The sequence below is a fragment of the Carcharhinus amblyrhynchos genome, chromosome 3 (assembly GCF_965287045.1).
Source record: "Carcharhinus amblyrhynchos chromosome 3, sCarAmb.v2.hapA, whole genome shotgun sequence".
Classification (NCBI taxonomy): domain Eukaryota; kingdom Metazoa; phylum Chordata; class Chondrichthyes; order Carcharhiniformes; family Carcharhinidae; genus Carcharhinus; species Carcharhinus amblyrhynchos.
The window spans coordinates 63,277,245-63,293,237 of record NC_137326.1 but is presented as its reverse complement, the minus strand read 5'-3'; the positions used below and the strand labels follow the sequence as shown (position 1 = coordinate 63,293,237).

At 43.6% G+C, this 15,993-nt stretch overlaps 1 protein-coding gene across 1 annotated transcript in view; it reads right to left on the bottom strand.

Annotated features, from left to right (window-relative positions):
* Positions 1-15,993, bottom strand: part of cacna2d2a (calcium channel, voltage-dependent, alpha 2/delta subunit 2a) — an 855,812-nt gene that overhangs the window by 288,529 nt on the left and 551,290 nt on the right. The window contains exon 9 of the mRNA XM_080186111.1: positions 1,514-1,564. Within this exon, the coding sequence (XP_080042237.1) occupies positions 1,514-1,564 (51 nt within the window). The remainder of the gene's footprint in view (positions 1-1,513; positions 1,565-15,993) is intronic.

The following is a 15,993-nucleotide window of genomic DNA, read 5'->3' as shown; positions in this document are numbered from 1 at the left end:
GGACCCTTGCTGTTTGTCATTTTCATAAATGACCTGGATGAGGAAGTGGAGGGATGGGTTAGTAAGTTCGCCGACGATACAAAGGTTGGTGGTGTTGTGGATAGTCTGAAGGGATGTCAGAAGTTGCAGCCTGACAGAGATAGGATGCAAGACTGGGCAGAGATGTGGCAGATGGACTTCAATGCAGATAAATGTGTAGTGGTCCATTTTGGCAGGACCAATGGGAAGCAGGAGTACAATATCAAGGGTAGGAGTCTTAGTAGTGTTGAGGAGCAGAAGGATCTTGGGGTCCGGGTCCATAGGACACTCAAATGGGCCTTGCAGGTGGAGGATGTGGTCAAGAAGTGTCTGGTGTACTGGCCTTCATTAATCGAGGGATTGAGTTTAGGAGTTGGGAGGTAATGCTGCAACTTTATAAGACCCTTGTCAGGCCCCACTTGGAGTACTGTGCGCAATTCTGGTCGCCTCACTACAGGAAGGATGTGGAGGCTATTGAGACGGTGCAGAGGAAATTTACAAGGATGTTGCCTGGATTGGGAGGCATGCCTTATGAAGATAGGTTGAGGGAGCTAGGTCTCTTCTCCCTGGAGAGACGAAGGATGAGAGGTGACCTGATAGAGGTTTATAAAATGTTGAGAGGAATAGATAGGGTGGATTCTCAGAGGCTATTTCCCAGGGCTGAAATGGTCACTACGAGACGACACAGGTTTAAGGTGCTGGGAAGCAAGTACAGAGGAGATGTTAGAGGTAAGTTTTTCACTCAGAGGGTGGTGAGTGAGTGGAATCGGATGCCGTCAGTGGTGGTAGAGGCAAACTCACTGGGGTCTTTTAAAAGACTTCTGGATGAGTATATGGGATTTAATGGGATTGGGAGTTACAGATAGTTCTACGGCTTGGTAGGTCTGGATGTGATCGGCGCAACTTGTGGGCTGAAGAGCCTGTTTGTGCTGTAATGTTCTATGTTCTATATTAGTGATACAAAGAATAGTAAAGGGCGATAAAAGGATAATATGAAAATAAAATGGCAAAAAAAATGAAAAAAAGCTTCTGCCTTTATCAATAATGCAGGGAGTGCACATAAAGTGTGTACAACAGGCATACGTACTCCATCCCAATGCTTAGATGCCCATTTTGCAGCCAGAAGTCAGGTGTGGCACCATAGAATTTCCAGGTCCTTGTCTCACATTTCCATTTCCCAGACCCTTCTGGGTAAAACAGTTATTTTTTGCTAACGTATGTGTCAGGAGTTAGGATCCAATGTGAAACAAATGGCAACAGAATGGTGTGTTGGCATGCTCGGATGTTAGTTCCCTGTCACAGGAATACATTGTACCCAGAGATGCAAGAAAAGAAAAATACTGCAGATGCTGGAAATCAGAACTAAAAACTGAAGTTCTGGAAATACTCAACAGGTCTGGCAGCATTTGTGGAGAGGGAAACAGATTTAACATTTCAAGTTGAATATGAATCTTTGACTCAACCCTGACCAACGGTTCTGTTAATGAGTACTTACACATCAACTATAATCATCATGTCCTTGGGAGATGAGGCACCTTGGATATACCTGCAATGAAATGAAGCCAGAAAAAGGCTGGTTAGTCCCCAAAAGCTTCAGGCGACAAGGTCAGAGTAAATCATATGCGGCACCTTGCAGTGAATGGTTCTGTAAGGGAGACTAATTACTTTAAAAAATAGATTTAGCTGGTGCACTGAGGGATGAATAATATTTTCTCTTTCAAAAACAGAGCCTGTGACTGCGGCATCATTATTAGGACCGTGATACAGAATCTGCTTTGGTATTGCAAATGAAACATCATGAGCAATTAAAAATACAGACCCATTAGGATCATGTTGCAGCAAACTACACAATCTGCTGCATGCATGGCCTGATCATTAACATTGACAGACCTTGGGCTCACGCCCTAGCTCTATGCTCAAATCCATGGAATTGAGACAGATATTGTGCTCAGACCCAGGGGCTCTATGGGACAGATTCTGAGAAAAACAGTCTAGTTCTTTGTGCAAGAACAAGGCTGATTAAGTTGATAAAAATTTTGTTGATAAAAATATATACAGCAAGTTGATTGCAAACCTTTTTCATTTTTATTTGAGAAGTTGATTACTATAATATTTGCTGCATTTCTACTCCGTACATCTGTATTTATATGTAGATATGTATGTGCGCACGTAGCTTTATGTGCATGCATATGTGTTTTTTGATATATGTGTGGCTACAAGTAGATGGTTGGTTATCATTTCTGCAACTAAGTAATTTGATGGTTAAAATACAAAACAAAATCTGATGATGTGATGCTCCATTTTTTTCCAAAGTCCTAGGATGTACATGACTGATGAGTAGCTAAAGAAATGTACAGGAAAAAAAATTGTTTGTTATGCTGGGTTCATGATGAGAAACTTATCCAGGGCAGGAAAGATAAGAAATAAATCTTCTAACCAAAGAAAGTTAAGAATCCAGAGCAAGAGAAGCAGAGAAGATTCCAAAACATCACGAAATGAAGTTTAAAAAGGACTGATGGAGAATGTGGATTAATGAAACCACTGTGGTAATAATGGCACTTATATATAATGTGGCTGCAGCTGTGTACAGTCTCACGGACCTCTCTAAGATCTATGTGCTTGTGATTCTTTGACATGCCTCTCTTCTCTACGTATTTCAGAAATTGAACTCTGTCCACTTGATCATCTGGCCCATGGTCTCGCCCTCTCCGTAACCTCATCTGTCTCTACTGCTCTTTGGGACCACTATGCTCCTCCAATTCCGATGACTAGGACATCCTCGATTTTAATCATTCCTTGATTGGTGGCGATGCTCTCAGCTGTCCAAGCATTAACCTCTGGAATTCTTTCTCTGAACCTCACCACCGCACTACCACTCTCTTTAAAACTGTACCTACAACTACCTCTTTGACCAAGCTTTTGGTCATATGGTCTAATAGCTTTTTATATGGCTTGGTGCTATATTTTGTTTGCTGACCCTCCTATGAGGTCTTAAAGACACTATATAAATGCAAATTATTGTTGAGGACATGTTGATCATTGCCACAATGTTTGATTCTATATGAACTGTAAAGGTGGCAGTGGTTGGCACTGCTGCCTCACAATGCCAGGGATCCAGGTCAATTCAGGCCTTGGGTCACTGTCTGTGTGGAGTCTGCACATTCTCCCTGTGTCTGCGTGGGAGTGCGTGACACATTCCTAGTGTCAGGGAGATTAGCAGAGTAAATATGTGGGGCTATGGGAAGAGGGCCTGAGTGGGATTGTTGTCCCACTGGAGGATTGGTTGTCTAACAGGAAGCAGAGAGTTGGAATCAATGGGTGCTTTTCTGGTTGGCGGTTGGTGACTAGTGGTGTGCCGCAGGGATCGGTGCTGGGGCCTCAGCTGTTTACCTTATACACAGACGATCTGGAGGAAGGGGCTGAGTATAGGGTAACGAAATTTGCTGATAACACGAAGATGAGTGGAAAAGCGAATTGCGTGGAGGACGCGGAAAGTCTGCAGAGAGATCTGGATAGGCTGAGTGGGCGAGAACCTGGCAGATGGGGTATAATGTTAGCAAATGTGAGGTTATCCACTTTGGTAGAAATAATAGTAGGAGGGAATATTATTTAAAGGGTGAAAAGCTGCAGCATGCTACTGTGCAGAGGGACCTGGGGGTCCTTGTGCACGAATCGCCAAAACCCAGTCTGCAGGTGCAGCAGGGGATCAAGAAGGAGAATGGAATGTTGGGCTTTATTACGAGGGGGATAGAATATAAAAGCAGGGAGGTCTTGCTGCAACTGTACAAGGCACTGGTGAGGCTGCAACTGGAGTACTCTGTGTGGTTTTGGTCCCCTTATTTGCGAAAGGATATATTGGCCTTGGAGGGAGTACAGAGAAGGTTCACCAGGCTGATACCAGAGATGAGGGGGTTAGCTTATTAGGAGAGATTAAATAGACTGGGCCTGTACTTGTTGGAGTTTAGAAGGCTGAGGGGGGGATCTTATAGAGACATATAAGATAATGAAGGGGCTAGACAGGGTAGAGGTAGAGAGATTCTTTCCGCTTAGAAAGGAAAACAGAACTAGAGGGCACAGCCTCAAAATAAGGGGGGGGGGCAGTTTAGAACGAGTTGAGGAGGAACTTCTTCACTCAAAGGGTGGTGAATCTCTGGAATTCTCTGCCCATTGAAGTGGTGGAGGCTACCTCATTGAATATATTTAAGTCACGGGTAGATAGATTTCTGATAGACAAGGGAATTAAGGGTCATGGGGAGAAAGCGGGTCAGTGGAACTGATCCACTGCAGATCAGCCATGATCTTATTGAATGGCGGGGCAGACTCGAAGGGCTAGATGCCTACTCCTGCTCCTATTTCTTATGTTCTTATGTTGTCGGTGCAGACTCAATGGACCGAATGGCCTCCTTCTGCAGTGTATGATTTTAACTCGATATGGGCTTTCTCGTTAGTTTGCAAACAATTTCTTATACCCTGACTAATGTCCTTTCAGGAATAAATTTGCTGTCCTTATCTGGTCTGACCCACGTGTGACTCCAGATCCACAGCAATGTGGCTGACTCTTAAGTGCCCCTGCAAGGATAATTAGAGATGGATAATAAATGCTGGCCAATGATGCCCACATCCCATGCAAGAATTAAAAAAAAACATGGGGAGTCTAGTGTGGGTTATCAAGTCACTCTTGTGGTGCCATAACCCCTTAACCCTAACCACATGCCCATCTGCTCCACTCTGCCCTGAGGACAAAGCCTTGTAAAATCATCTCTTATATATTGCAGCAGTAATGAAGGATGTAAGACTCGGAAAAATAAATTTGAGAAGGTACGGGAGAAGAAATCAATCTTTAACATGATGAACACAGGATACTGCTGGGCCTGTGATAATGCTGCATGACCCCACATTAACCTCAGGCTTTACCTCCATGGTTAACATAGTTGACTCATTTGTCTCTGAGGGTCAAGTGCACTGGCGCTGCACTTCTGATATGACTCTGACCTCTTGGAGTATGTGTGATGAGATCTCAAGAAAATATAATGCTGACTTCTCCCTGGGGCACTGTCAGAATTTCCAACAGCATATAAACTGTTCTGCTGCAGATAACAGCTTGCTGGGCGCAGAATGACATGTTACCAAAAACTAGTAATATTATTCATTGCTTTCTGAAGTTTTAATGGCTTTGGATAAACCTGATCCACAGAAATATAAAGCTTTTCAACAAAGGATGGACACTTCTTCATTTCTGCAACCAGATCTTTTTTTAACAATTTAGGAAACAAAGCTTTCAGTAACTGCCTGGGTGCAGTGTATTGTCATGTGGATTTGTCTATTATTTCACTGGGCACTGAAAAGACAGTGGGCACAATCTTACCAGCTCAACCAGTTTGGCAAGTTGGGTATGAATTGGATTGCTAAATTCCTGGCCCCGTTTTGCTGACATCAGAGTGCTTGGAACTCCATATCCTTACTGAGTCTGGCATAGCTGCTTCCCCCTTCTGGATGCTTCCAACCACCCTGGCGCATATCGCTACTAGTCTCCACTCGTAGAGACCAGGCTAGCCAGGATGATTGGAGGCCACTGCCGCCCCCAGGAGGTTGGGGGTATGGCCAAGCAGAGCCCACCTGGCACACTGGCCGGTCGGGTACCATAACTGGCCAGGGTACTGCCAAGGCGGTAGGGCTGTATTTAGAGTGCTATGCACTCTGATGTGGAAGTTTTGCACTCTGAAGGAGGGGGCTAGGCACAGGGTGCCTGTGCAGGGGGGGTTGTGCGGGGATAGGATGGTATCAGGGGTCCACCAGGGAACCCATCGGGAGGGCCCTGGCAAACCGAAGCCAGCGGACACCAGTGACCCATGTCGGGTGTGTCCAGTGTCCATGGGGGGGCGGGATGGGGCAGTTGGGAGAACGTCTCCCAGTTCACCGGCAGATCGGTGTGCCCTACGGAATGGCGCCTGAGCACTCTGAAACCAGTTTCAACAGCATGTGTAAGCTCTGCCTCTTCATGTACTGGCGCAAAACTCTCAATTGTCAAGAAAAGTGACATGAGTGTCAAGACGGTTGTGGTGCAGAGCTCACCAAAAAAGACCAGTATGGAGGACTCCTGTTTCCTCAACATTATGACACTTGGAATTTGTTTTGGAAAATTCCACCCAGTATCTACGTCTGTCCAGCACTTGCACAGTATTTCAAAATGTTACAAGACCCTTCTGTAACATCTCTTTCAAATACTTGCATAGGATGCAAGAGAAAGTGTGGTCCTCCTCATTGATGGTAGTTTTGCAAAGGGTCTGGCACATTTGGGTTAATGTGGGAGTTTAGTACTGTTTACAAAGCAATGAAAACAGCACATGGCCGGTACCCAGGGTCAGTTGAGTGTTGGACAGAGCCGTGTACCAGCAAGTATGGGGACAACTCCCAGCTTGTAGCCTTACTCTATATTTTTAAATAGTTTTAAAAGTCAATAATAACTTAAAGTTAACCTACGTATAGTTCTTAAGATTTCTTCAGACGTACTAAAATGTAAGCAACACCTTACAACATGGTGGCAACTTGTGGAAAAACCCAAAGTCTCGCAGAAAATGCAGAGTAAAATTAAAATGCTAGAAGACTGAAAAAAATTGAAGTATTCTGACCTGGAATGAAATTCCAGGAACAAAGGTGCAGAAGAAAATTTGCCAAATAAAAGCTCTAAAGAAAGATTTGAAAGCTGAAGACAGATATAAAAATCCTTACTGTAGCAGTAGATTCCACTGTATTTCCTTTTGGCAGTCCAACATCAGATCCAAGAGCAAAGAGCCAGCAGACCTAGCAAGGGTGATCTAAATCCTTTAAAATTCTAAGATACAGCAAATCCAGAGGAATCTTCAAAAAATTCAGATGCCGTTGCTAAAAATTCAATTCCCAAGTTGATGCCTTAACCCTGGCTCTGAAAAAATGTATAAATAATTAACTGAATACTCTAGGAAAATTACAACTTTTTAACCCAGCTAAACGCAAACAACAGCCAGGATCAACAAATTTGTGACTTTAACATAAACACTGAGCAAGAGAACTCCGCAAGCAGTCAATCCAGGTAGCCATTGTTCCAAGATTTCTTTTCAAGCTGAATATAACTTCCATTGAGGAGGAGCCTTCCAAAACCAGCAAATGCTTGAAATCCCTTTGTCTGCAAATAAACTGTGACTCCATCTTGAAATTCAAAAAAGCTGCCAATTGGTGCAAAGCCAGCACCATAACATGTCATATCCTGAACTCAACTGACTGAGAAATAAAGGTTTTAAAACTGAAGGGAGAACTTAAAAATCACCTTCCATATATTTTCTGATTTAAATATCCACGTGATGGTCCAAGCCTCTTGCTTTGAAGGTTTGCAGCAAAGAGAATAAGTTTAAAAGACTGGCCCTATCAGCGCAACAGGAGCCTGCTGAAACCTGACCAACACGGGAAGAGCAAAGAAAAGAAAAAATGGTTATTACGGAGCCATCTTGGAAGAGAAATATTAAAGATGGGTTCAGCTGATGAAAAATAGCCATCAATAGTAAATTGAAACTAGCATACAGGCTAAGACAAGCACCAAACAGGCCCTGCACGCCCCCCCTTTGCCAGTCTCTTCACCCTCCCCCATCATCCCTTGCATAAAACTGCCCTATCAATCAAACCCCCTTATATACATCCCCTCCGCCGATCACCCCCCTTGCATACACCTCGCCTATTAGCGCCCCCCCCCCATCGTCTGCAGAGTTCACTCCTCTCATGCAGAACTACCCATTTCGCCCCCTCCCCCACAAGAGCTTCCCCTTACCTCCATCATAGCCATCCCCAACTCAGGTTCCATCTCCACTCAGGCCCTTGGCACTACCCTTGGCACAGTTGTGGTGCTGATGGGCACTGTCCAGCCTTGTCTCTGACCACCCGGTGGCTTCAATGGCTGCCAATCCTCCCAGTGAGATCATTAACGTCTGGTCTCCACTGATGAGGAGCAGCTGCAATTCGCGTTGGTGTGATGTCCAACTGGCAAGGAGGTACGTACAAGAGCACCCAGTCAATACCTTGTGGGCACATTAATGACATGCTGATCCCGCAGGCAAAACAGCGCTGGTAACTCTGTGCGCGGTGAGAAACCAGATGCGAACCTAATTTTCCAGTCTGCACACAATCTTCCCAGCTTGCCGTATCAATTTATTGGTACAGTGAGCTGATACAGTTACACCCAGTAAAGCTACAAAAGGGGTAAAAACTCTACACAAGCAAACCACATGAGGGTGTCAGAACTCTCTGGAACACATTACCCAAATTGCAACAGCAGGTGGCACTGCAGTGTCAGCAGGCTGACTGAAAAAAGGCACACTGTCACATACCTTTGAAAATACACAATAAAGACTTCAATCAACCAAACTGTTTGCGATCTGAACAAACAAAATGGTGTCACAAAGACACCAGGAAGAAATCATAGAATCCCTGTAGTACAGAAGGAGGCTTTTCAGCCCATCAAGTCTGTCCTGACCACAGTCCCACTCAAGCCCTATCCCGTAACCCCACGTTTACCTTAGTATCAGGGGGACTAGCTAAGGGGCAATTTAACATCAACCTAACCCGCACATCTTTGGACTCTGGGACGAAACCGGAGCACCCAGAGGAAATCCACGCAGACACAGGGAGAAAGTGCAAACTCCACACAAACAGTGACCCAAGACTGGAATTGAACCTGGGTCCTTGGTGCTGTGAGGCAGCAGTGCTAACGATTGTGCCACCATGCCACCCTATAACAACAGTGAATCCCATTGCTGGCAAATCAAAGCAGGAATGTAAGTAAACATGACCAGAAATATGGCCAGGATCAAGTGCTGAAAAATGGGATTAGTATAGATAGAAGCTTAATGGCCGGCGCAGATATGATGGGCCCAAGGGCCTCTTCCTGCGCTGTAAAGCTCTATGACCCTCTAATATTCTCCCTTCCTGGGACCCTGTTTAATCTCGACAGTCTATGCTTTTCTGAACCATCACCTTTTGTTCATTCTATGCTCCAGACATACCATTCTACAATGTTCTTCTTTCAAAGGCCAAACTTCACCAGTGTCAACTTTCTCTCCCACTGTACTCTGACCTCCACCTTATTTGGTCACTGAGCATGCAAAGTACATTCAAAGTGTACTTTGCCTGTCCATATCTGGGAACTTGAATTTGATAGACTGGGTTTCAGACGTACTTCAAGGCAGAGTGTTGCAGACCAGTGGCTGTGAAATGGTTGAAGAACTGCAGCCAGAAGGGCACATTGTCCAAAGATTTGAAGAGATCCTGCGACAATAAATAGGCCATTCCCCTTCTGGGTTGTCCTTGTTGACTGCCTGGCATCCATCAGGTGTAGGTACAAGGCTCATTACTAATTCCAGTGTCTTGTGTCTGGATACTCCTCCAGGTCAATGATGGATGTCAGAGCTCGGGAGGAATGCTGCCTTCTGTTTTTTTGCAGTGAGGACTTGGATTGCATCTACAGCAGATGCACAATCTATTCCACCCATGGAAGAGCCTCTGAATTCCCAGGACAATGAGGGCTCAGATCTCCATACTTTTTTTCCCTGACTTTTGTACAAAGTAGTCATTCCCCAGGTTGTGATCTCAGGAAAAACATCGCCTGGTTTAATTCTGTCATAAATATAATGGTAGTTGAGCCCAGAAATCTGATGTACTGTCCCTGATCATTGTCATTTCCTATTTTTGTGGGGGCGGGACTGGAATCGGATGGGGTTTTATGCATGCCATTTAAGCCATCAGCTGCCTCCATTGAACTGATTCTGATACGTCAGGAATGAGAAACTCAGAGTATCCAAGTAAGATTGGTCTGAACTTAGTGGATATGTTTGGACAGCAAACCTTTGGAGATGCAAGATACCCCTTTTGGAGATGGCCCTGGGAAATATTTGAGAGAAGTAAGGTTCAATTTGGATGGTTTGTGGATTGTTAAAAGTAAACATGGATTGTGTATAAAAAGTGCATCAACTTATTGGAACTGTCAAATAATTATCAAAGCCTACAAAGCTGTTAAAGAACTGTGAAAGATGGATGTAAAGGGGTATGATATAGTTGGCATTACAGAGATGTGGCTCCAAGGTGACCAAGGTTGGGGACTAAACATTGAGGGCTATTCAGTGTTTAGGAAGGACGGAAAGGAAGGAGAAGCTGGTCGAGTTGTATTGTTGATCAAAGAAGACATTGATATGATATTGAGGAAGGATATTAGCATAGAATATGGGTTGTGGTATGAAACAACAGGGGCAAAAAACATTGGTGGGGGTGATATACAGACCACCAAACTGTAGTGGTAATGTTGGGGAAAGCATTAGGTAGGAAATCAGTGATGTATGTGTTAAAGGGATATTTGTGATTATGGGCAAGTTTAATCTGCATATAGACTGGGAGAGTCAGATTAGTCATAGTACATTAGAGGCGGAATTTCTGGAATGTATTCGGGATGGTTTTCTGGAGCAATACGTTGAGAAACCAAAAGGCCATCTTGGACTGGGTGTTGTGCAATGAGAAATTATTAGTTGGCAATCTAGTTGTGAGAGAACTCTTGGGAACGAGGGACTATAATATTGTAGAATTCTTTGTTACGGTGGGTACTGATGTAGTTGATTCTGAAACCAGGGTCTTGAATCTCAATAAAGGTGGCTATGATGGACTGGGAAACATTACTTAAAGGAAAGACAGTGGACAAGCAATGGCAGGCATTCAAAGAACGAATAGGTGAACTCCAATTGTTTTTTCCTGTTTGGGGCAAGAGTGGTAAGGGAATGTAGCCAAATGGTGGCTTTCAAGAGAAATTAGATGTAATGTCAGTTTCAAGGGAAAAGCCTACAAATTGGCAAGAGAAAACAATAGGCCTGTGGACTGGGAGCAGTTTAAAATTCAGCAAAGGAGGATCAAGGGATTGACAAAGAAAGGAAAAATAGAGTGCAAAAGTAAGCTATCGGGGAACATAAAAACTGACTGTAAAAATTTCTATAGGTGTGTAAAGAGAAAAAGATTGACAAAAACAAATGTAGCCCCTTACAGTCAGAAACGGGAGAATTCATAATGGGAATAAAAAAAAGGTTGAGGAATTTGTACTTTGCTTCAGTCTTCAGAAAGGAAGACATGAATAATGTATCAGAAGATCTGAGAGAAACATACTTTAGTGAGGAGCAGAAGGAAATCCACATTGGTAAAGAAATGGTTTTGGGGAAATCGATGGGATTGAAGGTGATAAATCTCCAGGTCCAGATAATCTTCATCCCAGAGTATTTAAGGAAGTGGCACTGGAAATATTATTTTCCAAAATTCTTTGGACTTTGGACTGGGTCTTACAGACTGGAGGGTAGCTAATGTCAGACCGCTATTCAAAACGGGAGGTAGAGAGAAAATAGGGAATTATAGACCGGTGAGCCTAATGTCAGTACTGGGGAAGTTACTAGAGTCTATTATCAAGGATTTCATAACTCAGCGTTTGGAAGGAGATGGTATAATCAGACAAAGTCAGCACGGATTTACAAAAGGGAAATCATGCTTGATGAAGCCATTGGAATTCTTTGAGGATGTAACCAGTAGAGTTCACTGAGGAGAACCGGTGAATATGGTTAATTTAGACTTTCCAAAGGCTTTCGACAAAGTCTCACCTAACAGACTACTATGTAAAATTAAAGTGCATGAGATTACAGGTAATGTCTTGACATGGATTGAAGGCTGGTTAGCAGATAGGAAGCAAAGAGATGGAATAAATGGGTCTTTTTCTAATTGGCAGTCAGTGGCTAGTGGGGTTCTGCAGGGATCTGTGCTGGGACCCCAACTGTTCACATTATATATTAATGATTTGGAAGATAAAACTGAATGTATCATCTGCAAATTTGGAGATAATACAAAGTTGGGTGGGAAGGTGAACTATGGAGGAGGGTGCAGAGATGCTTCAGTGTGATTTGGACAGGCTGAGTCTGTGGGCATCTGCATGGTGGATGCAGTGTAATATGGATACATGTGAGATTATCCACTTTGGTAGCAATAATAGGAAGACAAGTTATTACTTGAATGGTTTTAAATTGAGAGAGTTGGATACTCAGCAAGACATTGGTGTCAGCGTTCGAATGGTAAGTTGGCCTTCATAGGAGTACAGCGAAGGTTAACCAGGCTGATTCCTGGGATGGCAGGTCTGTCATACAAGGCGAGACTAAATGGTTATGATTATATTCACTACAGTTTAGAAGAGTGAGAGGGGACCTCATAGAAACTTGTAAAATTCTAACAGGGTTAGACAGAATAGATTCAAAAAGTGTGTGCCCAATGCTGGGGGAGTCCAGAACTAGAGGTCATAGTTTGAGGACAAGAGATAAACCTTTTAGAACTGAGGTGAGGAGAAATTTCTTCACTCAGAGGGTGATGAATGTGTGGAATTCACTAACATAAAATGTAGTTCAGGCCAAAATGTTGTCTGATTTCAACAAATTAGGTATAGCTCTTGGGGCTAAAGGAGTCAAAGGATATGGGGAGAAGGGGGGGAAAATCAGGATATCGAATTTGATGATCAGCCATGATCAAAATGAATGGCAGAGCAGGCTCAAAGGGCCAAATGGCCTACTCCTGCTTCTAGTTTCTATGAAAGCTAGGTGAGATGGCATGAAGTGGTAAAGATAAAGGATGGTGGTTGGGGACTTGATTTAGCACTGAGGCTATAAAAGGTAATGGGGATATGGGGACATGATGTGCCATGGGGGGTCGGTAGGGGGCATGGGTTAGTATGGGGACATGAGGAATGTGTAGAGGGGCATGAATTGGCACAGAGGCTATAAAGGCTGCAAGTATGTGGGCCATGGGGTGGGTAATGAGTCGTGGGTTGGCATGGGGCAGAGGTGGGATAGATGAGGCATGGGTAGTGTATGGAGGGAAGTTAGGAGCTAGAGGGTTTTTTTGTTTTAATATTTTAAAATGTAATTCAACAAAGTGCCAGTGCACAGGGGAAGGCCCTCCTCCTCACTTGGCAACCTCTGTACTCGTTCTGGGGGCAGCAGGCACAACTTCTAATACAGCCTATACCCCATCCCGGAACGAAAATGGACTATCATTTTTAAAGGTCAGTTTTGCAGAGCTGGGAATTCTCCCATCTCTACACACTTGACCTATTAATGAAGATCTGAGCCAGAACTTCAGATCTGTGACATTTCACCCAACCAGAGAAGTAAAAATGTAATCAATTTTGAGCAATGGAAAGGGGAAAAGATGTAAAAAGAACAAAAGGGAAGGTTTGTGGTAAGCTAAAAAGCAGGAGAGGTTAAATGATAAAAGGTTCCATGGTGCAAAGCTAAAGGGAGTCTTAACAAGGCAAGTGAAGAAATAAAAGATATGTCAAAAGAATTAAAACGTGCATTTCTGGAAACACTCAGCAGCTCAGGCAGTGTCAGTGGAGAGAAAAAAAGAGTTAACACTTAACATCTGTGACCTTTCATAAGAACATAAGAAATAGGAGCAGGAGTAGGCCATCTAGCCCTTCGAGCCTGTCCCGCCATTCAATAAGATCATGGCTGATCTGTCGTGGCTCAGTTCCACATTCCCGCCCTCTCCCCATAACCCTTAATCCCCTCGCTTATCAAAAACCCATCAACCCGCGTCTTAAAAATATTTAGCGAGGCAGCCTCCACCACTTCAACGGGCAGAGAATTCCAGAGATTCACCACCCTTTGAGTGAAGAAATTCCTCCTCAACTCCGTTCTAAACCGCCCCCCCCCCCCCCCCCCCCCCCCCCTTTATCTTGAGGCTGTGCCCCCTAGTCCTACTATCCTTTCTGAGCGGGAAGAGTCTCTCCACCTCTATCCTATCCATCCCATTCATCATCTTATACGTCTCAATGAGATCTCCCCTCATTCTTTTAAACTCTAACGAGTACAAGCCTAATTTATTCAGCCTCTCCTCATAGCTCAACCCCCTCAACTCCGGCATCAGCCTAGTAAACCTCCTCTGCACTCCCTCCAAGGCCAAAATATCCTTGCGTAAGTACGGCACCCAAAACTGCACACAGTACTCCAGCTGTGGCTTCACCAATGCCCTATACAGCCGCAGCAAGACCTCCCTACTTTTATCAGATAAAGTTCTGAGGAATGGCCACAGATTTTAAATATTAACAGTTTCTTTTTCAACAGACACTTCCCGAACTGCTAGTGTTCCAGCATTTTCTGTTTTTAGTTCCAGCATCTGCAATATTTTGCTTTTGTGTTAATGTGAGTGGGAAGTCCTGAGCAGCTGCTGTCTGAAAACAAAATTAAAGAAATGAGAGAGAAGTGTAAGAAAAACCAACAAAGAAACACAAAACAAGGTCGCATGGAAGTTACAAACTAAAATTGTTGAACTTAATGTTGAGCTGTAAAGTGCTCGGTCGAAGATGAGGTTCTGTTCCTTGAGTTTCCATTGAGCTTTATTGGGACACTGCAGCAGGCTAAGGACAGAGAATGTGAGCAAGATGGAAAATTAAAATGAGAGCTGACTGGAAGCTAGGGGTGAAACTTGTAGCTATTTGTTCAGACGTATTGGCCGAAACTCTACCATCTTTTCCGCCACAGAATTAGCACAGGTGAGGGTCTGACAAAGGAAATCTCCGTTGACCTCTGGCGGGAATTTCCAGCTAATTTTTCCCCAGTTCTGATGAAAAATCATCAACCTAAAACATTAACTCTCACTCTCTCCACAGATGCTACCAGTCTTGCTGAGTGTTTTTAGTACTGGTTTAATTGTAGATTTCCAGTTTTAATTTGCATTCGTATGGGACCAATCATCTTAGTCTTTTAATCCACACAATTTACCAGCTACAACCCAAGCTTGGTGTCACATAATCACTTGCCTCATGCCCTCTCCTACTTGTTTCAGCCTTGGTGATGTCTAGCATTTGAACTTTCATCTCAGGCTCAAAATCTAAATTGAAAGAGAACTGGGGAGAATTGTTATCACTCACTGAGAACTTGTATTCATTAAATGCATTCTACAAGATCAGGCTGTTATTAGGCTATTACTTCAGAACTGGCAGCTGTGCTAAAATAAACAAAAGGCTTGTGTTTATACTGCATCTTTTGCACAATCTCCAGATATTCCAAAGGGTTTTACAGCCAACCACTTTTGAAGTGAGTCACTGTTATAATGCCAGAAATACAGCAGCCATTGTGCACACAGCCAACCCCCACACACGGCAATGTGATAATAGCAAAAAAAAATGTTTTGTTGAAATTAGTTGAGGGATACATATTGGATCATCTTCAAATATCGTCCATGGAATCTTTTACTGTCTCTTAAGAGGGCAGACAGGATTTGGCTTGATGCCTCATCCAAAAGATATCACCTCCAACACTACAGAAGCTTTCCTTCAATACTACACTGAAGTGTCAGCCTGAATTCTATATTTAAGTCTCTGGAGGGGGATTTGAACCCACAAACTTCTGACTTAGGGGTGAATTTCATTGAGCCATAGCTAACAGCTGCAGGACATGTGATCTCAAAGTATGATAAGGGCAGAAATGTTCTTCACTCATGTAAAGGTAAAAATTCAATTCAGGGTTGCCAATCTGAGCAGCCAGTAGTTGAAAATCACCAGCAGGGTGGAGACGGGCACCTTGGTCACAGCATCAATGCTGATTGGCAGGCTGAGGCAACGTTTAATCAGGCCTGTTAACTGAGCTGAAACAAGTACAAGGCTGCTGAAATTTATAAATCAAGATCCTAGTCTGTTGGTAGGATTCCAATTGTCAACTTCAAGTACTTTGTTGTGTCAAGTAAGGACTTGATCGAACAGGCCATTCTTGAAGGAACCATTGGCGGCCTCTCTTAGAAAGTGTAAACTTTTAGCACTTGTTTCAGGATTAAAGAATAGGAAGTGATAACATGTGGGTTTTGGGTATAACAACAGAACAGATTTATTGGGTATCTATTTAATCCACAGTGGCTGGATCAAGACTGAATAATGCCTGTGAAGTA